Source organism: Pelobates fuscus, chromosome 5, assembly GCF_036172605.1.
Source record: "Pelobates fuscus isolate aPelFus1 chromosome 5, aPelFus1.pri, whole genome shotgun sequence".
Lineage (NCBI taxonomy): Eukaryota > Metazoa > Chordata > Amphibia > Anura > Pelobatidae > Pelobates > Pelobates fuscus.
In genome coordinates this window covers 349,542,956-349,557,085 of record NC_086321.1, presented here as the reverse complement: position 1 = coordinate 349,557,085, position 14,130 = coordinate 349,542,956, and the positions used below count along the sequence as shown (strand labels likewise).

General features: G+C 36.7%; 1 protein-coding gene across 1 annotated transcript in view; it reads left to right on the top strand.

The window, feature by feature from the left end:
• CSNK1G2 (casein kinase 1 gamma 2) overlaps positions 1 to 10,370 on the top strand; it is a 38,830-nt gene extending 28,460 nt beyond the window's left edge. Inside the window, exons 6-12 of the mRNA XM_063455888.1 lie at positions 1,785 to 2,019; positions 3,785 to 3,870; positions 4,906 to 4,990; positions 5,231 to 5,379; positions 5,509 to 5,586; positions 8,256 to 8,362; positions 9,098 to 10,370. Of these exons, the coding sequence (XP_063311958.1) occupies positions 1,785 to 2,019; positions 3,785 to 3,870; positions 4,906 to 4,990; positions 5,231 to 5,379; positions 5,509 to 5,586; positions 8,256 to 8,362; positions 9,098 to 9,149 (792 nt within the window). The 3' untranslated portion in view covers positions 9,150 to 10,370. The remainder of the gene's footprint in view (positions 1 to 1,784; positions 2,020 to 3,784; positions 3,871 to 4,905; positions 4,991 to 5,230; positions 5,380 to 5,508; positions 5,587 to 8,255; positions 8,363 to 9,097) is intronic.
• Positions 10,371 to 14,130: the final 3,760 nt, after the last annotated feature.

Sequence of the window (14,130 nt, the reverse complement as noted above, 5' to 3'; positions counted from 1 at the left end):
ACTGGTAAATTGTATTACAACGATGATATTTTAAGTAAAAGTGACGTTTTTTGCATTTTTTACAAGCGAACTGCACTTTTATGGTCTATATTATTGTTGTAATATGTTTTACTGTTTTAAAACACTAATATTTGTGTTTAGTGAAGTCTCCCGAGAATAACAGTACCCCCCATGTACAGGTTTTATGGTGTTTTGGAAAGTTAGAGAGTCACATATAAGGCTTGCATTTCATTTTTTTCACATTGAAATTTGCCAGATTGGTTATGTTGCCTTTGAGAGCGTATGGTAGCCCAGGAATGAGAATTACCCCCATGATGGCATACCATTTGCAAAAGTAGACAACCCGAGGTATTGCAAGTGGGGTATGTCCAGTCTTTCTTAGTAGCCACTTAGTCACAAACACTGGCCAAATATTCGTTTTTTGCTTTTTTCACACAAAAACAAATATGAACGCTAACTTTGGCCAGTGTTTGTGACTAAGTGGCTACTAAAAAATACTAAACATACCCCACTTTCAATACCTTGGCTTGTCTACTTTTTCAAATGGTATGCCATTATATGGGGGTAATTCTCATTCCTGGGCTACCACACCGTCTCAAAGGTAACATTACCAATCTGGCAAATTTCAATTTGAAAATGTAATGTTCTATATTTGACCCTGTAACTTTCCAAAACAACATAAAACCTGTTAATGGGGGGTACTGTTGTACTCGTGAGACATCGCTGATTACAAATATGTGCATTTTTTTTGCAGTAAAACAGTATTATGACATTCACAGTTAAAATGTCAGACGGAAATGCAAATTTAAAAAAAATCTTATTTCCTCACATTTTTTTTACTTTTATTCATAATAAATGATGTTCCATATATGAATAGTTAATGATAGATTAAAGCCCTGTTTCTCCTGAACAAAATGATATATAATAAGTGTGGGTGCATATAATTTGAAAAGAGGGGAACTACGGGTGAACAGACATATAGCGCAAATTCCAGTTTTTGTTTACGTTTTATTTTGATCAGAACGTGCACTATTGACTCCGTCCTGAAGGGGTTAAATCCCAAACATTTGCATGAATCATATTTATTGTTGAAAAAATAACCTGTGATCTGTAGTATAAATAATTACTACAGTGCAGTGTCTAATGAACATAACCATTATGTTTAAAATATATACTTTTGGTTTTATTCCTTTCCTCAGCCTCTCTTTGATTACATAATTGTAAAAGAATTCAATGACAAGGGTCACTGAACATCCAACGGCACCAGCCTGTGCATATCGAGCTTTTGACGGTGTTCCAAACAGTGAGACGAGCCTATTGCTGTCTGTAGAATGCTCAAGAAACACAACAGTTACAACTGGAGGCAGGATACTTTGTACAATAAAATATACAATACTGGTTATACTGAATTCTTGTGCCCATTAGAAGCATGTGTATATTTTTTTCTTTTAATATAACAGTATATTAAAAGTTCATTTTAATAATCGTTTCCCTTAAAAAGTTTGTAGGATTAAAGGGACATTTTAAGCGCCATAAACCCGAACGCACTGTATTAATTATGGTGGCATGTTTCAGTGGTATTCTGTCAAATCATTTATGAACTGTTTCACACTCGCTTTGCTGTGTCAGGTGCCTTTGGTCCTTTCAGTCTGAGTTGCTATGACAAAAAGGATGCTTGTTTTCTCTCATATGTGTCTTTTCCGATCACTGATCTTTACACCTACTTTATATAATCGAAGTATCTGTTTAACCAATTCATGCAATTGTAATGTGTATTTATACAGATCTCACGTATGGAGTATGTGCACACAAAGAGCCTGATATACCGGGACGTGAAGCCAGAAAATTTCTTGCTTGGTCGTCCTGGAAGCAGACGTCAAAAAATAATCCACATTATTGACTTTGGTCTGGCCAAAGAGTATTGGGACCCAGAAACCAAAAAACATATTCCATACAGAGAACATAAAAGCTTGACTGGAACTGCAAGATATATGAGTATCAACACTCACCTGGGAAAAGGTAAGACATTAACTAGGATATAGCAAAGATATGTTCAGTGCGAATACAAAATAATTTTTAAGTTAATTTACAAATGTCCTTAAAGCTGTACTGTCACGCCAAGCTGACCTTTCTCCTGTTGTTTCCTCTTCCTCTCTCAGAACCTGTTCTTTTCTGAACTAGTTTTCTTTAAAACATAAGACATAATATTTGTCTTATGTATTTTTCCTACGCCTGACATTCACAAGGTAGAGCTTAAATCTGCTCCATTTCCTGTGTTAAGGAGTAGGGTGAGTATTGTGGAAAAAACTTTGACACATGAAATGGAGCCGACTTAAGCTCCTCCTTGGGGCAAAGAAATTCAGATATAGGAAAAATACATTAGACGAAGTAGTCCCTATTTTGTCTCATGTTTTAACCCCTTAAGGACACATGACATGTGTGACATGTCATGATTCCCTTTTATTCCAGAAGTTTGGTCCTTAAGGGGTTAAAGAAAACTAGATCGGAAATAAAGAGAAGAAAAATGGATTCTGGGAAAGGAAGAGAAGAGGAGACAAATGAAGAAGGGTACGTTCAGCTTGACAGTGCCGCTTTAACCCTGGGCATCCTTGAAGATGAAAGTAACCCATTCTTAAGATAACAAGGATATTGCAAAGATCCATAAAGCAAGACTGCCACCCACTCCACCTTAACCTAAATTCCAACACAGTCAAAAGATATACAGAGACAAAGTAAGGGACAGATTAACATTATGGCATTTTGCTTTTTAACCAACCAATGAACTATACACGGAAATACAAGTTGGGAACCCAAGATCAAAAAATAGATGGGCTTAAACTGAAGTTGTGAAGTAGAATGTTCAAAAGAGATGATGAAGAGATGGTAAATTTAATTGTACATTGTAATGGCACCCACGACCCAGAGATCCAACTAAATATTTTTTTTTGTGCACTGCACGGACACAGTTTCTTTCCGAATGCAACATTGGCCCATTTTGTCGGTTTTGATAACTTAGGCTTTAAGTGGCACAGGTGAGACGGGTCCGTCAAATTACGGACTGATATTATCGGAACAAAATGTGAATTCTGATACAAATCTGCAGTGTGCTGGGTCACATAGGTAAAATGGGTTTTAGGACTGGATAAAATCGTTTGACCAATCACAAGAGTGGGACAAAGTGACCACTATTTAGCCACCATCACATCAGGGGCCTTGAAGAAAAGGCTTGGCATTTCATACTAGCCATTGTATAAAGTTATTATAGGCAGTTGTATTTTATTGTTAATCTTTTTATTGATGGCCTAGAATGAAACTGCAACTGAGCTGTGATGCCATTTGTGCACATTGCTTACTGCGATTCAGCCAAGTGCATTATGGGAGTACAGTAGTTTCTGCACTACCCACTTCATTTTACATTTCTTCTTTGTATCCGTACTAAGAACCTGACCAAAATTCTAGATCTACGTCATTGATCCTTCTTTATTTCTGCAGGCACTATTTAAACACTGGAAGATTTATAGAATGCAAGGGAATTGGCACAGCATACACAACAGTTTTCAGAATAGAAATAGAATATAAAAAAGGCTCAGTTTTCCCATACTTTTTAAATTATATAATATCAAAACTATACAAGTGCTAAAATATTACTAGCACAGCATACACAATATTATATTGCCTCTCCAGAATATTGTCACTTCACATATTTGTGGTTTGTCGATCGTTCCATTATATGGACTATTTCAGTGTAACCGGTTATTTAATATCTTTATTTTCCTGTTTTCAGAGCAAAGCCGGAGGGATGATCTAGAAGCATTGGGCCACATGTTCATGTATTTTCTTCGTGGAAGTCTGCCTTGGCAAGGTCTTAAGGTAAAGAAACTTTGTAGCAGAACTTTCCTTTCTTCAACATCATGTCATGTTACGAAAACAGATCATTTAGAACTTTGCTTTAAAATTAAGTGGGTTTTGTTGTACAATGATCAAGATGTAAACATGATAGACAATCAACATTTCAAAAAAATAGGATGTCACGGTTATTGGCAAATTGGTCACGGAAACACTGAGGTCTTTTACTGGTGGTAGTAACTCAAAATATAGGAAATAACAAGGAAGTAGAGTACATAGCACAAGTCCAAAAGAAAGAGATGAAATATGTCCTTAAATCAACTAATCCAACAATTAAGCAATAAAAGGAGGCATATTAAAATAATGATAAAATCACAACTTAGAATTATCTACTAACAAAGGTATAAGGAAGAATGGGTCTCCTAAATATACTAAAGTAGGTTTTGTGGTAGGAAGGTTAATCCACACCTTCTCCCTTCACTTGAGTTGTTGCATTCTCCAAGGTTTAGATTACCATTCTGGTTTATGTATTAGTTTATTCTTTCTTTTTTTTCTTTTCTTTGTTACCGTAATAAGCATATTTCCTTTAGGCTATTTTGTCATGAAGAGAGTATTAATAATTTTTTTTTATCAGTGAAACTTCTTTACTTTTTCTACAATCAACTGTGTATGCTAATATTTACTGTCCCTCCGCCTGACTTTTAGCTTCCTGTTTCAGGATGTGGAATATGGTATAGCAAACCTTCTCTCCGTGGCACAGTTCTTGTAAACATTCAAGCAGTAAAATACAGGAAATGCATTTAGGAAAAACCTCTTGCATTCAGTTATCGGTTCGGTTCAGTTCAGTGTGAATGGAAAGACGTTTGCCAATACTATTGATGAGGAACTTTTTAAATTTATTTTTTTGTGGGATTTATTCACTAAATATCAAGTGTAGTCTGCATGTGTATCTCTAAATAGTAAAATGCCTGAACACAATTTCCATGTGTGCTCTTCAAGCTCTCTTCATAGAAAAGATTGCAACGCCTAACCTTTGTTTTTGTTTTTTCTATCCCTTAGGCTGACACGTTGAAAGAAAGGTATCAGAAAATAGGTGACACCAAAAGATCCACCCCTGTGGAGGTCCTTTGTGATAATTTTCCAGGTTGGAATCTTTATACCTAGATATTATTTGTAATACACGAGGAATATATATATATATTTATTTATTTATTTTTAAAGGCATGGCGTCAAAACTTTAATTTCACTTGTTGTGGCATTACATATACTAGACCCTCTTTCTTTTATTTGCTGTAAAAACGTTATTAGATTTTCTGTATTCAGAGGCATGCATATTTCTGACCAGCTTATGTTGATTCTAGAATCTCTTAATTCTTTTTTACAGAGGAGTTGGCTACCTACCTCCGCTATGTTCGCCGTCTGGATTTTTTTGAGAAGCCAGATTACGAGTACCTGCGACGACTTTTCACTGACCTGCTGGATCGACGTGGGCTGATCTTTGACTACGAATATGATTGGGTGGGAAAAACACTGGTGAGCATGCTAGAGAATTTTAAAGGCATCCCTAAGTAAATCTCTGGCTCTGAGTTTGATGTTGGCTGTGCAGCTCCCGAGGGGAAAAAAAAATGCTAAAATGCTTCTCTAATTTGTCTTTATTTCCAGCCCACTCCAATCGGTTCAATATCAGGTGAAGCCACCTCTCAAATGCCGAATAAGACTCAGTTGCACCTCAAACACCAGGTAAAGCAAAGGTTGGGGATTAAAAGTGTAAACAAAAATGATGGTGAGAGCACTCAATAGAATAAATAAATAAAGGTATTACCAATATTGATATAAGTATATACCCAAAAGGATATAAAGCATAAAAAGACCATAGGGTAATACACCTTGCACTTGTATTAAAAACTGTAAAATAACTAGTCAAACTCACATGTTGCTGAGTCACTTAAAAAGCTGACTCAGACTATAGGTTTGCAGCAGAGTTGAATCTTGGTAAAGATGGACTTCTGCAATGGCCAGGATGAAGCCAAATTCGTCTTGAAGCAATCAGATCCCAGGATACAGGATCAATCTTTTACTTTGATCCTGTATCCTGGATTCTTGGACCTGATTGCTTCAAGACAAATTTATGTGTGTTTTGAGTGATTCACACAAGGTGATAGCAGCACCTACATTCACTGTTTCCAACAAATTGTATTATTAAAGGTTGGGGATTACTGGTTTGATGTTAACCCCTTCAGGACGGAGTCAATAGTGCACGTTCTGATCAAAACAAAACGTAAACAAAAACTGGAATTTGCGCTATGTGTCTGTTCACCCGTAGTTCCCCTCTTTCAAATTATATGCACCCACACTTATTATATATCATTTTGTTCAGGAGAAACAGGGCTTTAATCTATCATTAACTATTCATATATGGAACATCATTTATTATGAATAAAAGTAAAAAAAATGTGAGAAAATAAGATTTTTTTTTACATTTGCATTTCCGTCTGACATTTTAACTGTGAATGTCATAATACTGTTAGGTTTTACTGCAAAAAACATGCACATATTTGTAATCAGCGATGTCTCACGAGTACAACAGTACCCCCCATTAACAGGTTTTATGTTGTTTTGGAAAGTTACAGGGTCAAATATAGAACATTACATTTTCAAATTGAAATTTGCCAGATTGGTAATGTTACCTTTGAGACGGTGTGGTAGCCCAGGAATGAGAATTACCCCCATAATGGCATACCATTTGAAAAAGTAGACAAGCCAAGGTATTGAAAGTGGGGTATGTTTAGTATTTTTTAGTAGCCACTTAGTCACAAACACTGGCCAAAGTTAGCGTTCATATTTGTTTTTGTGTGAAAAAAGCAAAAAACGAATATTTGGCCAGTGTTTGTGACTAAGTGGCTACTAAGAAAGACTGGACATACCCCACTTGCAATACCTCGGGTTGTCTACTTTTGCAAATGGTATGCCATCATGGGGGTAATTCTCATTCCTGGGCTACCATACGCTCTCAAAGGCAACATAACCAATCTGGCAAATTTCAATGTGAAAAAAATGAAATGCAAGCCTTATATGTGACTCTCTAACGTTCCAAAACACCATAAAACCTGTACATGGGGGGTACTGTTATTCTCGGGAGACTTCACTAAACACAAATATTAGTGTTTTAAAACAGTAAAACATATTACAACAATAATATAGACCATAAAAGTGCAGTTCGCTTGTAAAAAATGCAAAAAACGTCACTTTTACTTAAAATATCATCGTTGTAATACAATTTACCAGTTTGAAACACGAATATTTGAGTTCAGCGAAGTCTCCCGAGTAAAACAGTACCCCCTATGTACAGGTTTTATGGTGTCTTGGAGAGTTACAGGGTCAAATATAGTGCTTGCGAATTAAATTCTCTGCACTTTCTCCCTGTGTTGTCGTGCATGTCAATCAAATTTTAATTAATCAAATCACATAATTACGTTAAAAGATTATTTAAATATACATGTAGAATTTTAATATATATGCATTTATAGGTATTTAAATTCTACGTGTATACTAATGTAATCTTTTATGTAATTATATGTATTTATCTATATATATATATATTTGCGGTTATTTGTATTTTATATATAGATAGATATATATAGAATGTCATTCTAAGTGTATTTTGTTACCGATATATATATATTAATAACAAAATACAGTTAGAATGAAATTACATATGCATATATAATTTATATTAAATTTTGTTTCAATATTTTATTTATTTATTTTATTATTTAATTTATTTATTATTTTAATTATACGTATTTATATATAATATATATATGTACATCTATTATATATATAATATATATACATATTATATATATGTAATGTCATTCTAAGTGTATTTTAATATTAATATATATACTTATATTAATATTAAAATACACTTTGTATGACGTTACATATGTATAATATGTATATATATTATATATATAATATATATATATAAAAATGCATTTATTTTATTTTTACACATGTCTAATTATTTTTTTTAATTCTTCCCACCAGCAGGGGGACTGTCTGATATTTCAAACAGTCCCCCTGCTGGCATATCCACAGCCAGCTATAGGGGGCCATGTGATCGCTCTTTGAGAGCGATCACATGGCCCCCGGGGGCCTCATTTGCCGTGGGAGGGCTGCCTGGGCTGTGAGGCAGTCCTCCCGAAGCGGATCGCGGCGGAGGTAAGTATAACTTACCTCCTGGGGCTGCAAGCCGTTACGGCGTGCTATGCCGTCATAACGGCGTTAAAGCCCACTTAACCCGTGACGGCATAGCACGCCGTAACGGCGTTAAGGGGTTAAGGTGGGAGAGAAACAGAGGGTGCTCACATTTTTTTTCACTAACTACCATCTTCTCTGTCCGCTAGGGTTTAAATTCTACGAATGGTGATCTCAATATAGATGACCCAACAGCCGGACATTCCAACGCTCCCATCACCGCGCACACAGGGGTGGAGGTAGCAGATGATACCAAGTGAGTATAAATCTGTCCTTAGGGCAAAATCTTTCCGCCCCCCCAATATCTGTATGGTGAACAGGTATATGGAACAGGAATATTAAAGGCACCTGCCTATATACAGAGGTCTGATCACTAAGCAGTTGTTGGGAACATTTACAACCAACACGCAAAGCTTTAAAAAAAAAAAAAAAACATGCGGCACATGTATATGTTGTAAAGAATATCAGAGAAAATGGAATTAAATAATATTAGGCTTGCCCCTTTTTGTGTTATCATTAACCTTCAATTATGTCCAAACATACGAGCTGAAAAGTGAAATCTATTTATACTCAAAGTAGGTTATGACATAAATCATCTTTCCTGCCCCAGTGGCTGTTTTTTTTTTTGTGATAAACATCTTTTTTTTTTTTCTCATACATGTAAAAAGCTTGCAGTAGCACATTTAAGGAGTACAGCTTTTTGTAGAATGTTTCTAAAGAGATTAGACGGTGAAGGGATGTTGAACAAATTAGCCAAGTTAGAAGAATTCTCCAACACCACCATTTTCCCTATTTTGGTTGAAATTTTAACCACTTTTTACTGTTTGGTGAGTAAACATTTAAGTGTTGCTGGTCTGCGTTTAGTTTTAGTGACCTGTCCTGCATACCGTATATGTTGCTTACATATTTCCAAACATCATATATTTTTGTTTTATTTGCTTCTGCACTGCTTACAATACATGACACTTTTTCTTTCCCCTTCACTTTTCAGATGTTGTTGTTTCTTCAAAAGGCGGAAGAGGAAAAACATTCAGCAAAAATGACTTAAGTTTTCTGGACCCTCACATACTTCTTATAGAGCAGCTGTACTTTATTTTTGGATTACAGAGACTTCTACCCAGGACTACTCCACATCACTTCTACTGTCAAAACAGAAACGTTGCAAATCTAAGGGGTTGAGACATTTTGATTCATTTATTCTCTATCCCACGTAATTGCTATTATTATTTTCTTGAATCGTTGGGATTCTGGAGTGGACAGGAAAAAAAAAACAAGAGGAAAACCAGGATCCTGCTGAAGAATATAACAAACTGAATCATATTCTGGGAGGATGGTCCAGTTTATCAGCATCATGTTTTTTTTGTTTTCTGTAATGTATTGGGAGCATAAATGGTTAGCACTCCAGTTTATAACAACCGTACTACTCTTTAAAAAGAAACTGGAGTTGAGTTCTCTCATAACAATGAAGATAGATGGGATGGCTAAGGCTGAGGCACATTGAGTTTTTTTGGTCTCAATTTCCTTGAATATAGGACACATAGATGACAAAATTCAAAGTTGCATTTATACTTTTCTCACCTTGTTTCATTGAACGTCCTGGGCACCTTAACAGCTTCATCAAAATGACATTGTTATATTGCCAGTTGGTCCCTGGAGCTTCCTTACCCATATGTACATGTTTTATGAATGGGGAGCTACTGATTGGCATGGAGCGTCACCTAAACGCTCTGAACCAACCAGCGGCGCCCCTGCCCAGCAGCACCCCATCCATGCTTCCTCTAGCTGAATTGCAGAATGTGGATGTGGACAGTGAGGAACAGAGCTCGAGAGCAAACTTTGGAGTTAATCCCTATGTGTAAGGAATCACCAGGGACCTCCTGGCACCATAACAACTTAATTTCAATGAAGTTGCTATAGTGCTTGGAGTGTTCCTTTAAGATCTAAATGTGGCATTGTCCTCTTAGTCCCTATTACAGCCCAGCAGTATTTTTTAGCATACACCGTATGGGCATACAGATCCACTTAGCACTGTTTTCACACCTCTTTTTAATCGTGTATTACAATGCAGGGGGAGAGGCAAAGCTAATAGACTGGCATAAAAGGACTCTCATATAGTGAGTTTTTGTTTTGTCCTGTTTTGACAGGTCAGCAGAGGTTTTGCATATCTTATATTGCATCCCATCCACTTACTTATGTCAGTCTGTCGTGTGTACATAAAAAAAATCTTCACTTGCATTGCATTAACATATTGCATATTGATATGAGTTTCCTTGTATGTGTCTCCATTAACTTCGGCAAAGTGAAAAAACTTGCAGCGAAGCTTTGATATGTTGATCAGTGGGCTGACTTTTTTAAAAAATTTTTTTTTTTTTTTTTTTTTTTTTTAAAGCATTTTCTGTGTGCATGTATGCATATATGTGTGTTTGATTATACATATAAATCGTTTTATTTCTATATTCATATATATACTCGGTGACCATTTCGTTTGGTGAACTTGCCTAATATTGGGTAAGAGACTCCTTTTTTGTCACCAGTCGTCACACACAAAAAAAAAGTCTAAATCTCTCCAAACATAGGACATGGTTTTATAATCTTTCCAGACGATTCAATACTAAAAAGATCAACTTTCCAAGTGATTTATCAATGAAAGAACACTCCAGGCACTAGAACTTCTTTGGAATTACGATGCTATGGTATTAGCAAATCCCTGGTGCCAGTTTACTTTCCAAGCTCTGTAGGGGGGGCTACTGGTTGGTTTATATTGTCAGCTGACACTCAGTCTATCGACAGCACACCTGGCTGAGGCCTCCTCTTTTAAGATTTTTTTAAGATTCTCAACAGGGTACCTTATCCATTTGAGATCTGGGGCTTGTGCAAGCAATGGCCATTAGCTTGAATCTCAGAGATGTTCTTTGAGGCAGCTTGGTAAAATGCGAGTGCTTTTGTTATTTGGTGCAGTTATTCTGCTGGGTAAGTATACCAGGGGTGCCCAAAAGGTAGTTCCCCAGATGTTGTAGAACGACAACTCCCATGATGTATTGCATGCCTTTAGAATGACAAAGCGTCTTGGAAGCTGTAGTTTTAAAACATCTGGGGATCTACGTTTTTGGCACCCCTGAAGTCTACACTTTGGGAAAGGATTATAGCTATAAAAAAAAAAAAAAAAAAAATGCTGGTGGCCAGCTGCAAAGCTTATTATATCCTGTGGAATTCAAATGATGCTTATCCAATATTAAGGTGAACAAATGTGTGTGTGTGTGTGTGTGTGTTTTTGTTTTTTATCATACTTAGATCACATCACAAGGCTGTACAGTTGACACAAGATATGATGGATCCATGCAGTTTATTACAAATATTGTGGCTGGAGTAGTGTAACAGAAGGCTACCTGTTACAGTTGACAGATACATAGAAGGCGTTCTGCCACTGATGTTCTACAGTGTGTAAAGTGGTTATTTTAATATTGATGACTTTCTGTCCACTTGGACTATCTCAGTAAAGGGTTATTCATTGGTTGAGAGTGGCAACTGACCGTTCTCAGCCAATGAATGCAAATCTGTAAAAAAAAATATGCACAGAATTGATGTTAGCAGGCGGACTGGCTAATGATGCCCCAATGATGCTGCCGGAGGTAGAATTATAATTCTGGCACAAAAGCGGTTAAACTCTGTATGTGCAGCGTTTCATAGTAGACTTCTGGTACCATGACCACTTCAAATCACTGAAGAAGTCATGGTACTTTGAATAACCCTTTCACAAGGTGTTCTTAACCTCATAAATAATGATCAAGTATTTTCATAACATAGAGCAGGCATACTAAATAAAGTAGTTGCTGAGATACAGTGTGGGTCAGTAGAACTGCAAACGTTATGCCATTCATACATTTCAGTGTAGTTTGCTTGGGTTTAAGAAGGCGAAACTTGGCATCATATAAATCCAATGAACTTCAGAACTTGTAAATTATTATAAATAAATGTTGCATTCTACATGGTTAACTATGTCTGTGTACACACACACATTTCTCTCACTCTTAAAATGGACCTAAAACAAATATAACAAACCATAAACAGTATTACCCATTTCCAGAATGATTCCAGATTGGCATTCTTGTAGCAAGACTATCATCCATATAGTTAGAAAGTAACATATATTGAAGGAATGATGCAATTGTGCAACTTCTGAACCAAAACAAAATCTAGAATGTGTGCTATGTGTTTGTTCCAGCGTAATTTAAGGGATTATCTTTAACCCCTTAACGCCATTACAGCGTACCATGCCGTGGATCACTGGTGTTTGGTGTTGGTAAATGTAATCTGCCAGAGCACTCCTGGCAGGTTACACTTACAAACACCAGCGATCCCGGTCAGGGGAAACAGCCTGCATCCAATCGGGCGGGCTAGCCAGTCGCTGGGTTGTCAGACAGTCCCTCTAAGTGAAAATAATGAGGGAAATAGTAAAAAAAAAAAAAAAAAAATCCTTTTTTTATTTAAAGGAAATTATTTATTTAGATACATACACACGCAAAATTGTAATCCTAAATAATCAACCCCTATTGAAAATCAGGTTCATTGTCAACATTTACAGACTTTTGGCTGTTTGCAATGAACAAATCAAAGAAAAGCAATTACGATAGATAAACAGAAGGGATGCTTTAAGTGCTTTCCCCAATGCAGCTTATAATTTCTTCAGTCTCAAAATTATTCAGCCCTTCATGGCAAGCGTCTTAAGTAAGGATGCACTGAAATGTCGGCCGAAAATGGGCCATTCCCATTTCGGCCGAAAATGGTTCAAAGCCGCCGAAAATTGGGGCAGAGTGACTTGTCAGGTCCATGACCGAGGACCCGACATTGGGAGAGAGCCAGTACAGTCTGCAGCTATGTCTGTGACAAGGCCGCGCACTGCCGCTCTGCTACTTTGTATCCAGAAGTGATGTGTGATCAGCGGGACAGCCTGTGGATGTAGGTGGAGCTGGGCACTGTGCAGGTGAGTTACTGTAAAAGGCACTACTGTCTGACACCGGGAGCCATGCCGCCCGCAGCCTGGTCTGGGGGTAATCAGGATATGTCAACTGCTGGTTGGACAGCTCATAACGTTATTATATTCTGCCAATTCCTGGGGGTTTATTATTAATCAGTATTTCCCTTCAATCCACCATAAGCTGGCTGGATAGTGTGCTCTGCACAGTGTGTACTGAATATATACCATCAGTGACATATGGTATCTGCCATGTACACAGATTAACGGGGATGAAATACATTTAATAGAAAATAATCATTTAATGCAATCTAAAGTAAACTGGAATCTAAATAGCACAAATAAAATCATTAGATAAGGGGATAATAAATATATATCCTATTAAGCTAAAGTACGCTTGGCTATTTTAGTGTAATTCTTGTCATTCACTTCTCAGTTTGCTATTTACGAAGGATCAAATGCAGTGCAGGTTAACAAAATTCGGTAAAAAAAAAAAATTCTCATAGTTACTAGTTGCAAATCCTGTTGAAATCTACACAGTTATTCACTAAAGAAAAAAGTCTTTTTCGGCTAAGGGCATCCTGAATTTTTGTTTTCGGCCCAGAATTTTCATTTTAGTGCATCCCTAAGTAGTACAACAAGGCCCAGTAAACCAATCTGGCAAATTTCAATGTGTAAAAACTGAAAAGGGGGAAAGCCCTATCCAGTCTGGGACAGGCTTTGAGTTAGAGAGTCTCTATTATCAAAAGGGGAACCAGATCGTATACCAAGATGTTTCTCTTTCAGGGAAGTTTTTAGTAAATACCTTCCAACATCTCCATCAGATCTGAAAACCAGACAATGATTAATATTACTGTCTTTTTTTGGGGTTGTTTTATTTTTCTTACAATTCTTGGGATCAGGCACAGAGGAGGAAAAATATATGACAAACAGAAATTCCTTTGGAAAGGGCACCCAAAAAGTTTGGGTGGTTTGTTTGATTAAATCATTAAACACTTGACCCTTTCTGTTCACCAATGGAACCATAAGATCCACTGTAAGTGTCCCAAATC